Below are 15357 nucleotides of genomic sequence, written 5' to 3'. Positions count from 1 at the left end.
CGCACCTTCTTCGTTGGACGCACCATCGGTAAAAAGTGCCCATATTTCTGAAGAAGGTGGCGGTGGTGCAGGGTTTTGTTCTTGTTCGCATTCTTGGATGCGATTTGCTGGTACCTCGGCGACGAAATCTGCCAGGACCTGGCCTTTGATTGCGGGGCGCAGCTTGTAGTTTAGCGTGAGTGCGCCCAGCTCAATTGCCCATTTTGCTAACCTTACAGAGATGTCAGGTTTGGATAGGATCGGGCCGATCCTGTAGTTGGTTAACACCGTGATGACGTGATTTGCGAAGTAGCGTCGCAACCGCCTTGATGCGTGTACCAGTGCTAGTACCAACTTTCCATTATTGAATATCTTGTTTCTGGGTCGTTGAGCATCTTGCTGATGTAGTAGATGGGTGTTTGAACTCCCTCCCGTTCCACTATTAGTACCGCACCCACCGCATTGTCTGCGGCGGATAAGTATAATATAAGTGGTTCGTCTTTGCGTGGTGCGGTTAGGGTTGGGAGTTGTATCAAACACTCCTTCATTTCCCGGAAGGCATCTTCAGCCTCTGCGGTCCATTGGAATTGTTCTTTTTTAAGACAGTTCCGCTGGGTCTTGATGAAAGGATAAGATTTAGCTGCATGGTTGGCTAAGAATCTATTTAGTGCGGCTAGCCTGCCGGCTAGTCGTTGCATCTCTTTCATCGTTGAAGGCGATGGCATGCGGTCGATCGGCTGAACTTTTTCCGGGTTTACCTTGAATCCATCTTTGGTTATGATGAATCCAAGGAATTTGCCTTCTTCCATTCCAAACGAGTATTTCCCTGGATTAAGCTTCATATTGACGCTTCGCAGAGTTTGGAATGTTCTTTCGATATCAGTGAGCATGGTATCTTCTTCCATGCTCATGACGACCAGGTCGTCCATGTAGATTTCGACACTTTTGCTGATTTGCTCGCGGAAAGTGTCGTTCATCAGTTTTTGATAGGTTGCGCCCGCGTTGCGCAACTCGAACGACATTTTTGTATAGCAGTAATTTCCGGTAGGAGTGCGGAATGCCGTTTTATCTTCGTCCTCGATTGCCATCTGTACCTGGTGGTAGCCTTTGTAGCAATCGAGGAAGCACTTCCATCGGAATGGTGCGGGGTTATCGACCTTTTCGTCGATTTCCGGAAGTGCGTAACAATCCTTGGGACAGGCTTTGTTGAGGTCTTTGTAATCGACACAAATGCGCCAGCCCCCGGATGGTTTTTCTACCATGACCGGGTTGGACAACCAAGTCTGGTACTTGACTTCTCGCAGGATGCCTGCGGAGAGCAGTTCTTCGACCTGCTCACGCATCGCCTGGTTCTTTGCGGATCCAAGGTGGCGTTGGCCTTGGATCACCGGCTTGATACCTGGTAAGGTATTCAAGAAGTGTTGCGCAATGTCGCGTGGGACCCCGGTAATGTCTGCGGGTGCCCACGCAAAAATATCTTGGTTCCTGAAGAGCAGCTGCTTCAGGTGCGCTTTGGTGTTGGGGGACAAGGCGTGGCCCAACGTGACCTTTTGTTCTGGGTATTTTGCGTTGAGGACCCATTTTTCTGGTTGGTTGTTGGGGGTTGGCCTTGCTATCTTGGTCGGACGCAGTTCGTCCGACGTCATAACTTCCCTGCGTGCATAGATTATCGCGACCCCTGTTTCGGTTGGGAAACCGATTGCAAAGTGGGGTATTGACGTAATCATGTTGAAATCACCTTGGGATTCTCTCCCAAGTAGCACGTCATATTTGGAAGTATGAGGTAAAACCATGAAGTTTACCTCTTCTGTTCGTGTATGCCTTCCGCTGGTGAGGCGCACAGGAAACGTAATTTGGCCAAGGGGAAAGACAGTTTCCCCTGCGAACCCGGCCAACGGGTAATCCACTGCTTGCAACCGATCTTTGTCTTCCTGATCGAACTGGTTGAAGCACCGCTCATATATGATGTCAGAGGTACTGCCCGGGTCGATGAATAATCGCTCGGTGCAGTAATGAGCTAGTTGGCCTGTAATAACGACGGCGCGCCTGTCGCACGGACCGCCTCGGACTTTTGGGAAGACGACTTGCTCGTCTTTCCAGTCATTGTCCGGTCTTCTCGCTGCCTTAGGCGTCCTTCCTTTGCCTCCATTGATCATATGGGTCGAGGCCACATACATGGTCCTCTTCCCGGAGGAGGTGCCCTCGCCATGGGGGGGTGATGCGTTTGGTGGCTTTTTGTCCACCTGGCAACAAGTGTTGCAGCTTTCCCTCCTTTAGGGCTCGCTCAATCTCCAGCCGGAGACTGTTGCAGTTATTTGTTGTGTGGCCCAAGTCTATTTGATACTCACAGTAGAGAGTGAGATCTTGATTTTCTTGGACTTCATTGGTTGGGCCGGTCACAGGGTCTGCGCGTCCGTAAGGAGGACTTCGCTCGGCGACTTGGTGATCTCGGTCCAATTACGGTCCCGAGATTCTTTCTTTGACGCCCGGTTATCCCGTTGGGCGTTAATTGTTGTCCTTGCGTCAAACTGGTTGGTACGGAGGAAGTATGGTTTGGAATCACTGCCGCGATTCCCTGCGTCCCGGTTGCGCTTATTGTTGCGCTTAGGCTCGTAGCGGGAGGTTTGACCTTCCACATGGGGCTGTGCCTTTGTGAGGTGCGGTTTAAGAGACCGCTGAGTCTGGGCGTATGTCTTGACCGCTGTCATGACATCCTCCCATTTCTTCGGCAAGCCGTCTTTTCCGGAGATAGTCATAACCATCTGTTCATCTCTGACGGCTTTGATGAAGTGGTTACGTGCCATTTGGTCGGCAACGTCGCCTATCCCCAGGCATTCTTCATTGTATCGGACGATGAATGCTTCGAGAGTTTCGTCGTCCCTTCGCCAAATATTCATGACGTCCATCGTATCGCGTACGTGACGTCGCTGCTGGCTGAAATGTGCGAGGAACTTTGCATGTAGTTCCTCGAATGAGGCCAGTGATCCTACTGGCAAAGAATCGAACCAAGCCCTGGCCAGACCCGTCAGGGTCTGGGGGAAAAAATGACACCAGGTGGGCTCGTCCCACCTGCCGTTGCACCCTGCGCCCATGAAAATGTTCATGTGATCGTCCGGGTCGGACGAACCGTTGTATTTCCCAATGTTGAATGGGAATTTTGTGGTGGTGACATGTGCGTGTGCGATTCTTCGGGCGAATTTGGAGTTTTCGGCCGCGGCCCTTGGCCTGTAGGGTTGGTTCTCGGGGCGCTTTGCAGCGCGGAGGTATGTGTTGCGGGGGTGAGTGGGAGGAGAATAGTTGCGTCCTCCAGGTCTGCTGCAAGTGTCATGAGAATCCCCGCAATATGTATGGTCGTCCGGGTCGGTACGACCATAACCTTCGTATTGGGGCAGCGGTCCCAGCCGGCTTTGGATGCCGGAACCGCGGTGGACTATGGATTGCCGCCTGTTATCGCCTTGGGGGCCCAGGCGGCTTTGTATTGGGCCTCTGGTGCGAGACCCGTATGAGGAATCGTCCTCATTGATTGTGCGGACCTCACAGTAAGAGGATTTGCGGTCTTCACGCCTGCTTCTGGAGGCTGGACGTGAGGGTGCCCTGCCGTCATATTGTAAAATACGAACCGCAGGTGTATGTGGTGCCGGGGTAGGCCCGGCTTGTATTTGCGCTTCAGCGCAAGCTCGGTTGTATGTTGCGGCCAGCAGGCTGCCTGCTGGTCATACCAGGTGTGAGGGTCCATGTCCGGAGGGATCACAGATGCGTACTGTGATAGGTCGTGTCCGAACGTTAGGGATGGACCCCTTTGTGTTGATGTGCCAATGTGGCCAGGATTTAGGTCTAGGGAGCGGTCCCCGCATTCCCTGGGTTGGTGGGGTTTAGGTTATCCCCGGTAGTGTTATGTATGCGATCTGACATGATCTTTTGAGAGGGATGGTACAAAAAAGTGCTTAAGAGTAGCGGTGGGCGCCAATGATGAAACAATGGTTAACCGGGCGGGGTTAACACACTGGTCTCGTCAAGAAGGGTTAATCCCTTCCTCTCGAGGATCGCTAGCTGGATCGCCTGCCGGTTGATCTCCTGCACAAGGAAACAAACCGTGACTCGTAACAAGGAGGATGGGGTGGGGGGTGCTCCTTGTTACCACTCTCCGGCGTGAGAATCAGTAGTCTGCTTGGGAAGCAAAGTATGATAGTAGTAGTAGTGAGAGAGTTGTGAAGAGATACCTCAAACCTGGTTTGGGGTTGGTATTTATAGCCGAGGAGTGAAGGAGGAGGTGGATTGATAGACTGACGGCATGCTGCACCTTTGCAGGTGTGTCAGGCATGTCGGCTGTGGTGGTGACGCCACGTCAGTCTGTCGCTTACGTAGACCTGACAGGCAGCTGCCATTGGTGCTACTTGCTCTGTGGTGTCAGTCCCACTTGCTGAGTGCACAGGATGCGGTGCGGGCCGCATCGCTGTTTGCGGTAACTGTAGACGTTCCGGCTTCTCACTCTTTGATCAAGAAATACGCGAGATGCGGTGCAAAGCCGCATCGTCGTCCGTGGTGACTGTTGCTGTTATCCAGCTCCCTTGTATTGATAGAAGTGTTCACTGGATGCGGTGCTAGGCCGCATCGCTGTGAACGTTTCCGTTTTCATACACCAGACGCGGTGCCATGCCGCATCGCTATACTGTTCTCATATTCCAGGTGAGTCCTCCTCCATCCTTGGGCAGATTGGATTTAACCACTGTGTCGGCGCGTTCCCGCACGGACACAGCTAGGTTGTTAGCTAGTGGGGGTTATGATAAGGGTAATGGTCACTCGCGGTCGATGCTGACGCGAGATCTGGGACCATACCCCTTCAGGGTTGGTGTAAGGTTTTGGAAGGGTTTGTCGATTGAAGCAGATGGTAGGGCTAGGGTAGTGGTGGAATTACTAGACGTATGAATGGTGTTGTTCTGTTTAGTAGAATATGATAATTTAGGTTTAAAAGAAGCCTGGTTTCTCTTCCACGAGTTGGGCTAAGCCACAGACTTGGTAAAGTGTAGTGGGTTTATAAATGGCTAATTCTGCATGTATTTCAGGTTTGAGGCCCGAATTAAAACAATTCTTAAGGGTTTGTTGAGATAATCCCATAACTCGGTTACTTACCCTCTTGAAGTCAGTTTGGTATGCTTTAACCAACGTGGTTTGGCGTAGCTTCGGGATAATGGGCTCGTGGTTTTCAAATGTGGAAGGACTGAAACGAAGTTCGACTTCCTGTTTGAAATCGTTCCAAGACCCCAAAAGAGCGTTGTTGGCTAAGTGTTGGTACCAAGACTGAGCATCTCCGATGAATTGGAAAGTTGTTAACGACACACGTTCCTCCGCTAGAATCTTATAATAAGAAAAATAATTATCCACTTGGAATATCCAACCGAGTGGGTTTGTTCCGTCAAACAAAGGTAAGTTAATTTTCTATGGTTTGGGAGTGTTGTGATTCTGTGAAGAAGATGGATGGGTGTCATTGGGTTTTGGGATTTTTGGATTCGGGGTTGTAAAAGCGTCTGTGGTTATTTGATCGAAAATGGTGGTAATGTGGGTGACCAGTTTGGCGGTGGTAACGGTTTGTGAATCAATCTTGGTGCTGATGGATTTTGTTGCTTTGATTAGTACGGTTAAATTGGCTGTGTTTTTCTCAGTGGTGGAGTTGGTGGCAGTGATGAGCTGGGTGATTAGGTTGGCCAGGGGCGGTGGGTTATCATCACCAGTGGGGTCACAGTGGGGAGGCATGGCGGTAGGTGAGTTGAGAATGAAAGCACTAAATGATGGCACTAGAAAGAAGAATTTAGAGGAGAGTTTAAGGGTTAAGAGAGATAATGCTTGGATCAATTTTCTTTGTTATCCTCAAATTGAGAAACAAATAGGAATATAAACGTGCAGGGAATGTAGATCTTTCATGCAGTTGACTCTTTCAACATAAAATAAAACAGAAGATACATGCAGAAAACTAAGACTGTGGGGTGTGGGGCGTGGATTGGGGCGGCGGTTTGGGTTTGACGCCGGTTGCTCCACCCCGGGCAAGCGTTGAGCATGGCGTTGCCCCTTTGGCGTGGGGATTGAGCCTGGCATGGGGCAGGGGGCTGGGTGACATGGCTGGCTTTGGTTGGTTGGTTCGATCTAGCCGTTGCGGGTAGCCGTTGCCAAACCGAAAAAAAAATCCACATGGCTGGCCACGCCAAGCTAAGCCACACCACACCCCTAGTTTTTGAGTATTACCTTGTAGATCTCACCCTCACCATGTGTCAAACAATACCCCCAACCTAATCCCCTCTATACCTCATAGTCTAAATCTAATGAAGGTGGGTTTGTTACATACTTGCAGCTAAATACGGTATAATGTGCTTCTTCACATCATGTTTGGGCGTTGTACTGATTAGAGGAGCCTGCTGCACTGGGCCGGTAGCGTGGGCCTGCTGGACCGTATCAGCATGGACAGTGATGGTTCGATGGGAATCTTTAGGCGAATTATGAATTTTTTTTTTTTTTTATGCAAGTTTAATTTGTATTGTTCTGTTTTGTAAATCGTAAAATGCCGGCGTAGTAACCATTGCCTTTCAAAAAAAATATATACACACATTTATTTATTTTGAGTTTAACATTAAAATTTAAATTAGATTTTGTCTAAATCAAAATCGAATTTAACAAATAATGCACACAATTATCTTTCTGAACGAATGCTTATTAATAAACCCGATTCAACCCAACTCTTAACCTGAAGCAACGGATCCAATCGCTAAAATTTAGATCTCGAATTCGGAATCAATAATTAGGTCAACTCTCGATTCTAATTTTGGCCGATTAGGTTGTGTATAATATTAAACACTTTTAATGTAGTTAATTATAAGTCTATTGGCCAACTAGGTTGTGTATAATATTAAACAGTTTTAATGTAGATACAAGTCTAAGGGGTTGTTTGGTAGCTTCTTAATGACCATTCAGATGCTACCTCTTAATGGTTTAAAACCTCTGAATGAATAAGAGGTAACCTCAAGTCTGAATGGTTAAGAGGTAACCTCTGAATGGTAAATCATCACATGTTACATTCTTCTACCTTCTCGTTGGTAAAATTCTTAATGGTTCCATTAAGAGGTAGCCTCTTAATGACCATTCAGATGCTACCAAAATATGATTATAGTAAGAAATAATATTAAACAAAAAACCGTTTTTTGATAATTTCTTTTTAAAAAAGAAATATTGGATTTTAATAATCCCAAATATTCGTTATTGGCCGCCAACAGTCCCAACTTCAAAAATAACCACTAGTAGTCCCAACTATTGACATATTGGCCACCAATGGACCCTGACTAACAAAATCCTAACGCCGTTAGTCTCCGGTCGCTGGAAAACCGTTTTTTGGCCAGGAAAAGGTTTCTAAAGGTCCGATCTAAGGTTACAAAGAGGCTGGGGACGAAAATGTTGAGTTTTCTAGCCAAAAAGTTGAGTTTTCCAGCGAAAAAAGAGTTTTCCGGCGACTTCAATAATTGAGGATTTTACTAGAAAAGGTTATTAAGGGTCTGTAATAAGGTTAGAAAGAGGTTAGGGACAAAAAAAAGTTGAGTTTTCCAGCCAAAAAAGAGTTTTCTAGCGAAAAACGTTTTTCCAGCGACTAACGGCGTTAGGGTTCTGTTAGTCAGGGTACATTGGAGGTCAATATGTTAATAGTTGGGACTGTCAATGGTTATTTTTTAAGTTCAGACTGTTCACGGCCAACGACGAATAGTTGGGATTATTAAAATCCAATATTTCTTTAAAAAAAATATCTCAATCAACCAAAAGCATCCACACGCATATTTTATGCCTGGCACAGCAGAATGCCAAGATTAAAATATGTTGCGCAAAATGACACTTGCCAAACAACAGTTAATTAGAATTTTTAGAAGTGGGTGATTTTCCCTTTATATAATCTTTACCCAAAACTAGCAAACCATACAAGATGGCAATCTTCATAGACCCACCACCAACTTTGAACTATCATCCAAAGTTTAAAAATTTTCTTTGTAAAACCCGACCTTCTTGTCCCTCTTTTTGTACCTTGAAACAATCTACAATTGTTTATAGAAAATCTAATAGTTTCAAGAAAACAATGGCATCTCTATCAATGGAGACTAACTTCATCAGTGTTGTTGATGATGATCACAAACATATTAGCCATAAAATTTCTGGTGTACACATTCTTGTTAATACTTTGGTTGGTATTCTTTTTTTCTTACATTTATTTCCCAACTTTTTGAATGAAATCTTATGATGAGTTAATTTTGATTGTAGAGTAAATGGGTGGTTGCTTTAACTCTTGGTGGATTCATAATCTTTAGGCATGATGCTCTCGCGTTGTGGGCTGCGACAGGGTCTGTTTCAAATTATATACTATCAATAGCATTGAAGCGCGTCTTGAAACAAAAGCGACCTGTTTCTGATGAGGGTTTAGGTCCCGGAATGCCATCTTCACATGCCCAAACTGTATTTTTCACTCTTGTATTCGTGATTGTTTCGGGTAACAATATTTTTTTCATTCTTTTATCACCTAACGTGAGAAGGTGTGTTCTTATTGCGTATTATGACAGTGATCGAACGGATGGGACTGAGTGGAGCTACGATGGCTCTTGGCATCCTTCTTGTAGCCATCGGTTCATATTTTGTAAGTATACATGAACCCTGGATGTTATTTCTACATATAAATTGCCTAAAAACAGTCTTTTGTGAAATAAGGATAAATATCTTGTGAATGCATGGCTAATAATCTTTTTCTTTAATGGTGATTAATAGAAGTAGTTTCGGAGTATGTTAGTTTGTCATTAAAAAAAAACTAATATGAAAGAAATGGTATGAAAATTTAAGACTAGATAGTTTTACCCTAAATAATGAAATCACTCAGAGCAAATAATTTTATCCCAATATTATTTCAATTGTGCACTAGGTAGGCAGATCTATATGATCTCTTCAAATTTATGTGTCATATACATTATACATATCCAACACTCGAGTGACACATGTAGAAAATCATGGACCAACCACTCCTTGTGCGCGTATGCATCTCAACAGCAAAAAGTTAATTTAACACTCACAAATATATTTAAATTTTGATGATCATATCAACTTTTATCCTTTTGAAGAATAATGGTTATCTAAGTATTGAGTTGATGGTTTATGCTTAGCTCAAAAGCAGTTACTCGCGCTTAACTTGCCTAGTTGACCATAACTAACATGTCATGTTGATCCTTGTATTTGTTATTTGTGCAGTCATGGTTACGGGTTTTACTAGGCTATCACACCTCCAGCCAAGTCTTCGTCGGCACAATTGTGGGATCAAATGTTGCGATCTTATGGTTTTGGGCATGGGAAGCAATTGTTTCTAAGGCCTATAACTCGAATCCGTGGGTTCAAATCCTTCTTATGATTGGAGTTGTGTGTTATTACTTAGTGTTTATTTTTTATATTCTTTGGCATTTGATAAAAGATTAATATCTATTATCTTCATACCAAAATAATGCCACGACCAGTTATAGTGTTTGTATATAAACATGAAACCATTTATTTATGGTTGTAATGACAATGTTGGTAATATATTAAAACTTAGTTTGGTATCGCAGAATCCTTTTCTGGGTTAGGTTCATTTGTGAATAACCCCCTAGATAGTGAATTGTGTGAACTATTCCTAGCCCTTGATAATCAATATACTGTAAGATTAAATATATTATGTTTAATATTTAATCTATAGCCATCTTAATCATTTACATTATAGAGATCAAAATATATAATAACCTATTAAATAATTAGTTGGTAATTGTTGATGGACCATATTACCCTTAGTAACTAATTAGGTTTCCTCCTGGGTGCTTATATAAGGAGAGTTATGTGGAGGTTTAAGGGTTACTCAGTTTCACAATTCACACCCCATAAGTCATAACATCAATAAGGTTTTCGGCCTCCTCTCCATAACCGATACCCTTTTCGGTTTCTAAGTTCCCATCATCAGTCAGCACCCTAAGGAGGAACCAGATCAAGATGACAGGCATGTCGAACTCCCTTACAGGATTCTCCTCTGCACTATCTGCTGTGACAGGTATGATTTATATTGTTTTCCTTCATGCACAAACAGAACTGAACCAACATGTGGTATCAGAGCATATGTTGATTAGTCAGTTCTGTTTTCGTATCCATAATTCTGGGATTGAAACTTGGAAAACGGAATTTTGAAACCTTTAAAACCATAACAGCCGATTTCGAGTTCATCAGGTTGCGACTCGAGATCTCTGTTTTTCGGGAAAAGATTAATTGTTTGTTCACCGAATTAACTGGATTATGTTTTTTAACCGAAATCTATTTAGAAAAAACTAATAAAATTCAGGTTTCGGGTTCCAGAATTTATGTTTTATGTTTTAGGGTTCATCATGTTCATGTGAAAATTCGAAAATTCTGTTATGATTTGGAATATGATTTGGATTATTAAGTGTTTTTCCTGGTTTTGATCTATTTTTGTCCTTTAAATTTTTTAGAAAACTGTTAAAAAGATAAGCAGATTACAATTTCGAAATCTGTTGACAAATTTAGATCAGCTTAAAACAGGAAAGAATATCTCTTAATCCCTTAGATTTCGAATTTTCGGTTATGATATCACAATTAACAGCTGTTAGCGAGGTTGCTACTCGCAACCACGAGGTTGCTACTCGCAACCACGAGGTTGCTACTCGCAACCATAACGTCATCACTCGCAACCATGAGGTTGCTACTCGCGACTATGAGGTTGCTACTCGCAACCATTACGTCATCACTCGAGACCATGAGGTTGCTACTCGCAACCAAAACGTGATTAGTCGAGACCGTAGTTGCGACTCGCAACCATAACGTGATTAGTCGAGACCGTAGTTGCGACTCGCAACCAAAACGTCATTAGTCGAGACCGTAGTTGCGACTCGCAACCATAACGTCATTAGTCGAAATCGTGGTTGCGACTCGCAATCTCATTATTTTAAGCTGTTTAAATGTGAACTAAAGAAAAAAATGGTTTTGTAATTAAATAAATGGTTTTGTAATTTACTTAGTTAATTAATCAGAATCAGATAATGTAATGTTTTACAAAACCAGAAATAGCTTAACTTGAATGAGCTTTTGATATATCATTTCTGGCCAAAGCTGACTTGATACATCTACTTATCATTCAAGTATTAGGAAAGCTATGCTACATGTGCATCATAAGCATGAATGTTTTAATATCTGGCCAAAGCTGATTTAATTCTTTCATAGATGGCATACTTAGCAAGTGCATAACTAAAGTGATTGTTTCAATTTCTGGCCAAAGCTGATTTGTTACAACCACTTTGCACATATGCTTAAATGATTACACTTCTGGCCAAAGTTGTTTTGTTTTCGTTTAAGTAGAATTTTTTAGTTAAGTCTATTATTTTGATGTTAGTAATAGACATTATCACAGCTTCATTATGTAAAATGGTCATTATTTTGCCTGCCTTAGTTTAACGTGCCCATAGATCACATTAGAATTTCTTCCTTAGTATCATAACTTGCTCATCTTATTTCCACTATCAGCACCCAACTGCGGGATTCCACCTTTGACTGGTGATAACTTTGCTGCTTGGAAGGATGCTCTCATGCTTACTCTCGGATTGCTTGATTTTGATTATGCTCTAAGAGAGAAAAAGCCAGCGGACCTTACCACTCAAAGTACTGCTGCTGAGCAGTTAACTCATGAAAAGTGGACTAGGTGTAACCGCATGTCTCTCATGTTTATGAAGCAATCCATAAGCAATGCAATCAGGGGAGCTATTCCTGATTCTGAAGATGCTAAAACCTGCTTGGAACATGTGGAGGCTCAGTTCAAAGGGACGTCTAAGGCGCACGCTAGTACTCTTATTCTTAAGCTGGTGACAACTAAGTATGATGGGAGGAGCGGCATTCGCGAGCACATCATGATGATGAATGACATGGCCAATAAGCTGAAGGGGCTGGAAATGGAAATCAGTGATGGTTTCCTTGTTCATTTCATCATTACTTCGCTTCCTTCTTCTTTTGAAGCATTCAAGATCAACTACAACACTCAGAAGGAAAAATGGACGATGAGTGAGCTGGTCGCCATGTGCGTACAGGAGGAGGAGCGTATGAGGATGGATCGCCATACTGATGTTGCCAACTTTACTACCTCCAATCCTAAGAAAAGGAAGAACAATTATCAGAGGAAGGATGCTTCTAAAGTCCATAAGTCTAATCCTAATTCTAATACAAGTGCACCTTCCAGCTCTAAGAACTCCTTAGGCAGTATCCGCTGCAAGTTCTGTAAAAAGACAGGACACATGCAGAAGGAATGCCCTGACTTTAAGGAGTGGCTGGCTAAGAAAGGTAACGATTATTTTATGATACTTGAGTCCTATAATTTAAGTGTTCCTGCTAATTCTTGGTGGTTTGATTCTGGTTCTATGGTTCATGTTACCAATTCTACTCAGGGATTCCTTTCAATCCGGAAGCTGGAAAGAAACCAAAGAACGCTTAAGGTTGGGGATGATCGAGAATTAGAAGTGAAGGCCATTGGAACATTACAATTAGTTATGAAAACTGGTTTATGTATTAAACTTTATGATACCTTATATGTTCCTGAGGTAACTCGGAACCTTGTATCAGGACCAAAGTTAGACATGGACGGTTTTATTGTTTCCCATGGTCATCGCAAACTCTCTATCCATTATGATTCTGTTCTTTATGGTACTGGTGTTCTGGATGGAGGTCTCTATAGATTAAGAACTAGATGATGGCTTTTCCAAATCTTTGTTGTCATATAACATTAATGAATCACTCACAAAGATGGAAGAGAAACGAGACTTAGAGACTTCATCCATGTTGTGGCATCAGCGTTTAGGCCACATTTCAAAAGAGCGATTAAATCGTCTCGTAAAGGATGAAGTCTTACCTCCTCTCGATTTCTCTGATTTTGGAACATGTGTCAAATGTCTTAAAGGTAAAATGACATTAGCGAATAAGAAAGGTGCCACTAGGAGTTCTAATTTATTAGAACTCATTCACACTGACATTAGTGGTCCCTACCAAATCGCTGGCATAACAGGACATACTTCATTTATCACTTTTATTGATGATTATTCTCGTTACATGTACTTGTATCTTATTAAGGAGAAATCTGAATCTCTAACAACTTTTAAAGATTATAAGGCTGAAGTTGAAAAGCAATTAGATCGTCAGATTAAAGTTGTGAGATCAGATAGAGGCGGTGAGTATTATGGAAGGCATACTGATGTGGGTCAAGCTCCTGGTCCATTTTATGAGTTTTGTAAGGGCCAGGGGATTGTGAACCAATACACCATGCCTGGTACACCTCAGCAGAACGGTGTCGCTGAAAGAAGAAACCGTACCCTTATGAACATGGTGCGCAGTATGTTAGCCAACACTAACTTACCATTATTCCTCTGGACTGAAGCGTTAAAAGCAGCTGTTCATATACTCAATAGAGTTCCTTCTAAGTCTGTCCCTAAAACTCCTTATGAACTTTGGACAGGAAGGAAACCGAGTCTTAAATATATGAAAGTATGGGGCTGCATTGCTGAAGCAAAACTTTACAATCCTTTCCTAAGGAAACTTGACCCTAAGACAGTTACCTGTTTCTTTATCGGGTATCCTGAGAACTCTAAGGGTTATCGTTTCTATTGTCCTTCCCATGTCACCCGTATTGTTGAAACCAAGCGTGCTGCGTTCCTGGAGGATTTCAAGGTCAGTGGGAGCAGTACCAACCCTTATGAAGAATTGCAAGAAGTACAAGACGCGGGGGGGAGAGACTCGTCGCTTACCATTACTTCGATTACTCCTCTTGTACCCAATGCAATTATTACACCTGAAGCTACTGCACCAACTCCAAATTCACCTCTACAATCAGAACCCATTATACCTCATAACGAAGGCACATCAAACGCTCAAAACCAAGACAACGCTGAACCCGATAATCTACTCAGGAGGTCATCCAGGCAAAGAAGGCCTCCTAATTGGGATGATTATGTTACCTACCTGACTGAAATGGATCCCGGAAAGCTAAATGATCCTATCTCTTACAATGAAGCCATTAGCAGTGATCAGTCTTCCGAATGGAATAAAGCAATGATTGATGAGCTTGATTCCATGAAGAAAAATGACGTTTGGGATTTGGTAGAATTACCCAACGGAGTCAAACCCGTAGGATGCAAATGGGTGTTCAAAACAAAACTGGATCCGAATGGGAACGTTGAACGCTACAAAGCGAGATTGGTTGCAAAGGGCTACACTCAGAAAGAGGGAATTGATTATCAAGAGACGTTTTCACCTGTCTCTCGTAAAGATTCATTAAGGATCGTCATGGCCCTAGTAGCTCATTTCGACTTAGAGCTGCATCAGATGGACGTTAAAACTGCTTTCCTTAACGGAGATTTGGACGAAGATGTTTACATGAAGCAACCTGAAGGCTTTGAGCCTGAAAGTCAGGAGCATCTAGTCTGTAAGCTGAAGAAATCCATTTACGGGTTAAAACAAGCATCACGTCAGTGGTACCTCAAGTTTGATGAAGTCATGAAGAAGCAAGGTTTTATGAAGAATCAAGTGGATCAATGCACCTACCTCAAGATGAGTGGGAGCAACTTTACTATACTTGTCCTTTACGTTGACGACATTCTATTGGCAAGTAATAGTTTAGACATGTTGCATGAGTCGAAGCGGTTACTCTCGCATAACTTCGACATGAAGGATCTCGGAGATGCATCTTACGTCATTGGCATCGAAATTCACCGAGATAGAAACAAAGGGATCTTAGGATTGTCCCAAAGGGCCTACATAGATCGTGTCCTTACACGGTATAACATGCAACAGTGCAAACCCTCCGTCGCTCCAGTAGTTAAGGGAGATGTTTTCGGTTCGTTTCAGTGTCCGACAACAGAGGTTGAGAAGGAGCAAATGAGCCAGATACCTTACGCGTCAGTAGTCGGGAGCTTGATGTATGCTCAAGTCTGTACTCGTCCAGATATCGCTTATATTGCTGGAATGCTAGGCCGTTATCAGACTAATCCTGGCCTAGATCACTGGAAAGCAGCTAAGAAGGTACTTCGATATCTGCAAGGGACGAAAGACTATAAGCTGACTTATAGAAGAAGTGATCATTTGGAAGTGGTGGGCTATTCTGATTCTGACTTTGCCAAATGCAAAGATGACAAGAAATCCACTTCGGGCTATATCTTTATGTTAGCAGGCGGCCCTATCTCTTGGAAGAGTCATAAACAACAGTTGACCACAACTTCCACAATGATGGCAGAGTACATTGCTGTCTATAACGCAACCTGTCATGGAATGTTGATTAGAAATCTGGTCACTGGACTCAAAATT

At 43.1% G+C, this 15357-nt stretch overlaps 1 protein-coding gene across 1 annotated transcript; it reads left to right on the top strand.

Moving 5' to 3' along the window:
* Nucleotides 1-7960: 7960 nt before the first annotated feature.
* On the top strand, nucleotides 7961-9583 carry LOC110915338 (lipid phosphate phosphatase epsilon 2, chloroplastic). The gene is made up of 4 exons (XM_022160016.2): nucleotides 7961-8188; nucleotides 8266-8491; nucleotides 8562-8635; nucleotides 9238-9583. The coding sequence occupies exons 1-4, from the start codon at nucleotides 8084-8086 to the stop codon at nucleotides 9457-9459; spliced, it is 627 nt and encodes a 208-aa protein (XP_022015708.2). The 5' UTR covers nucleotides 7961-8083; the 3' UTR covers nucleotides 9460-9583.
* The last annotated feature ends 5774 nt before the right edge of the window (nucleotides 9584-15357 follow it).

This window comes from Helianthus annuus, chromosome 16, assembly GCF_002127325.2.
Source record: "Helianthus annuus cultivar XRQ/B chromosome 16, HanXRQr2.0-SUNRISE, whole genome shotgun sequence".
NCBI classification, from domain to species: domain Eukaryota; kingdom Viridiplantae; phylum Streptophyta; class Magnoliopsida; order Asterales; family Asteraceae; genus Helianthus; species Helianthus annuus.
The sequence above is the reverse complement of the archived record's forward strand: the minus strand, read 5'-3'. Positions and strand labels throughout refer to the sequence as shown.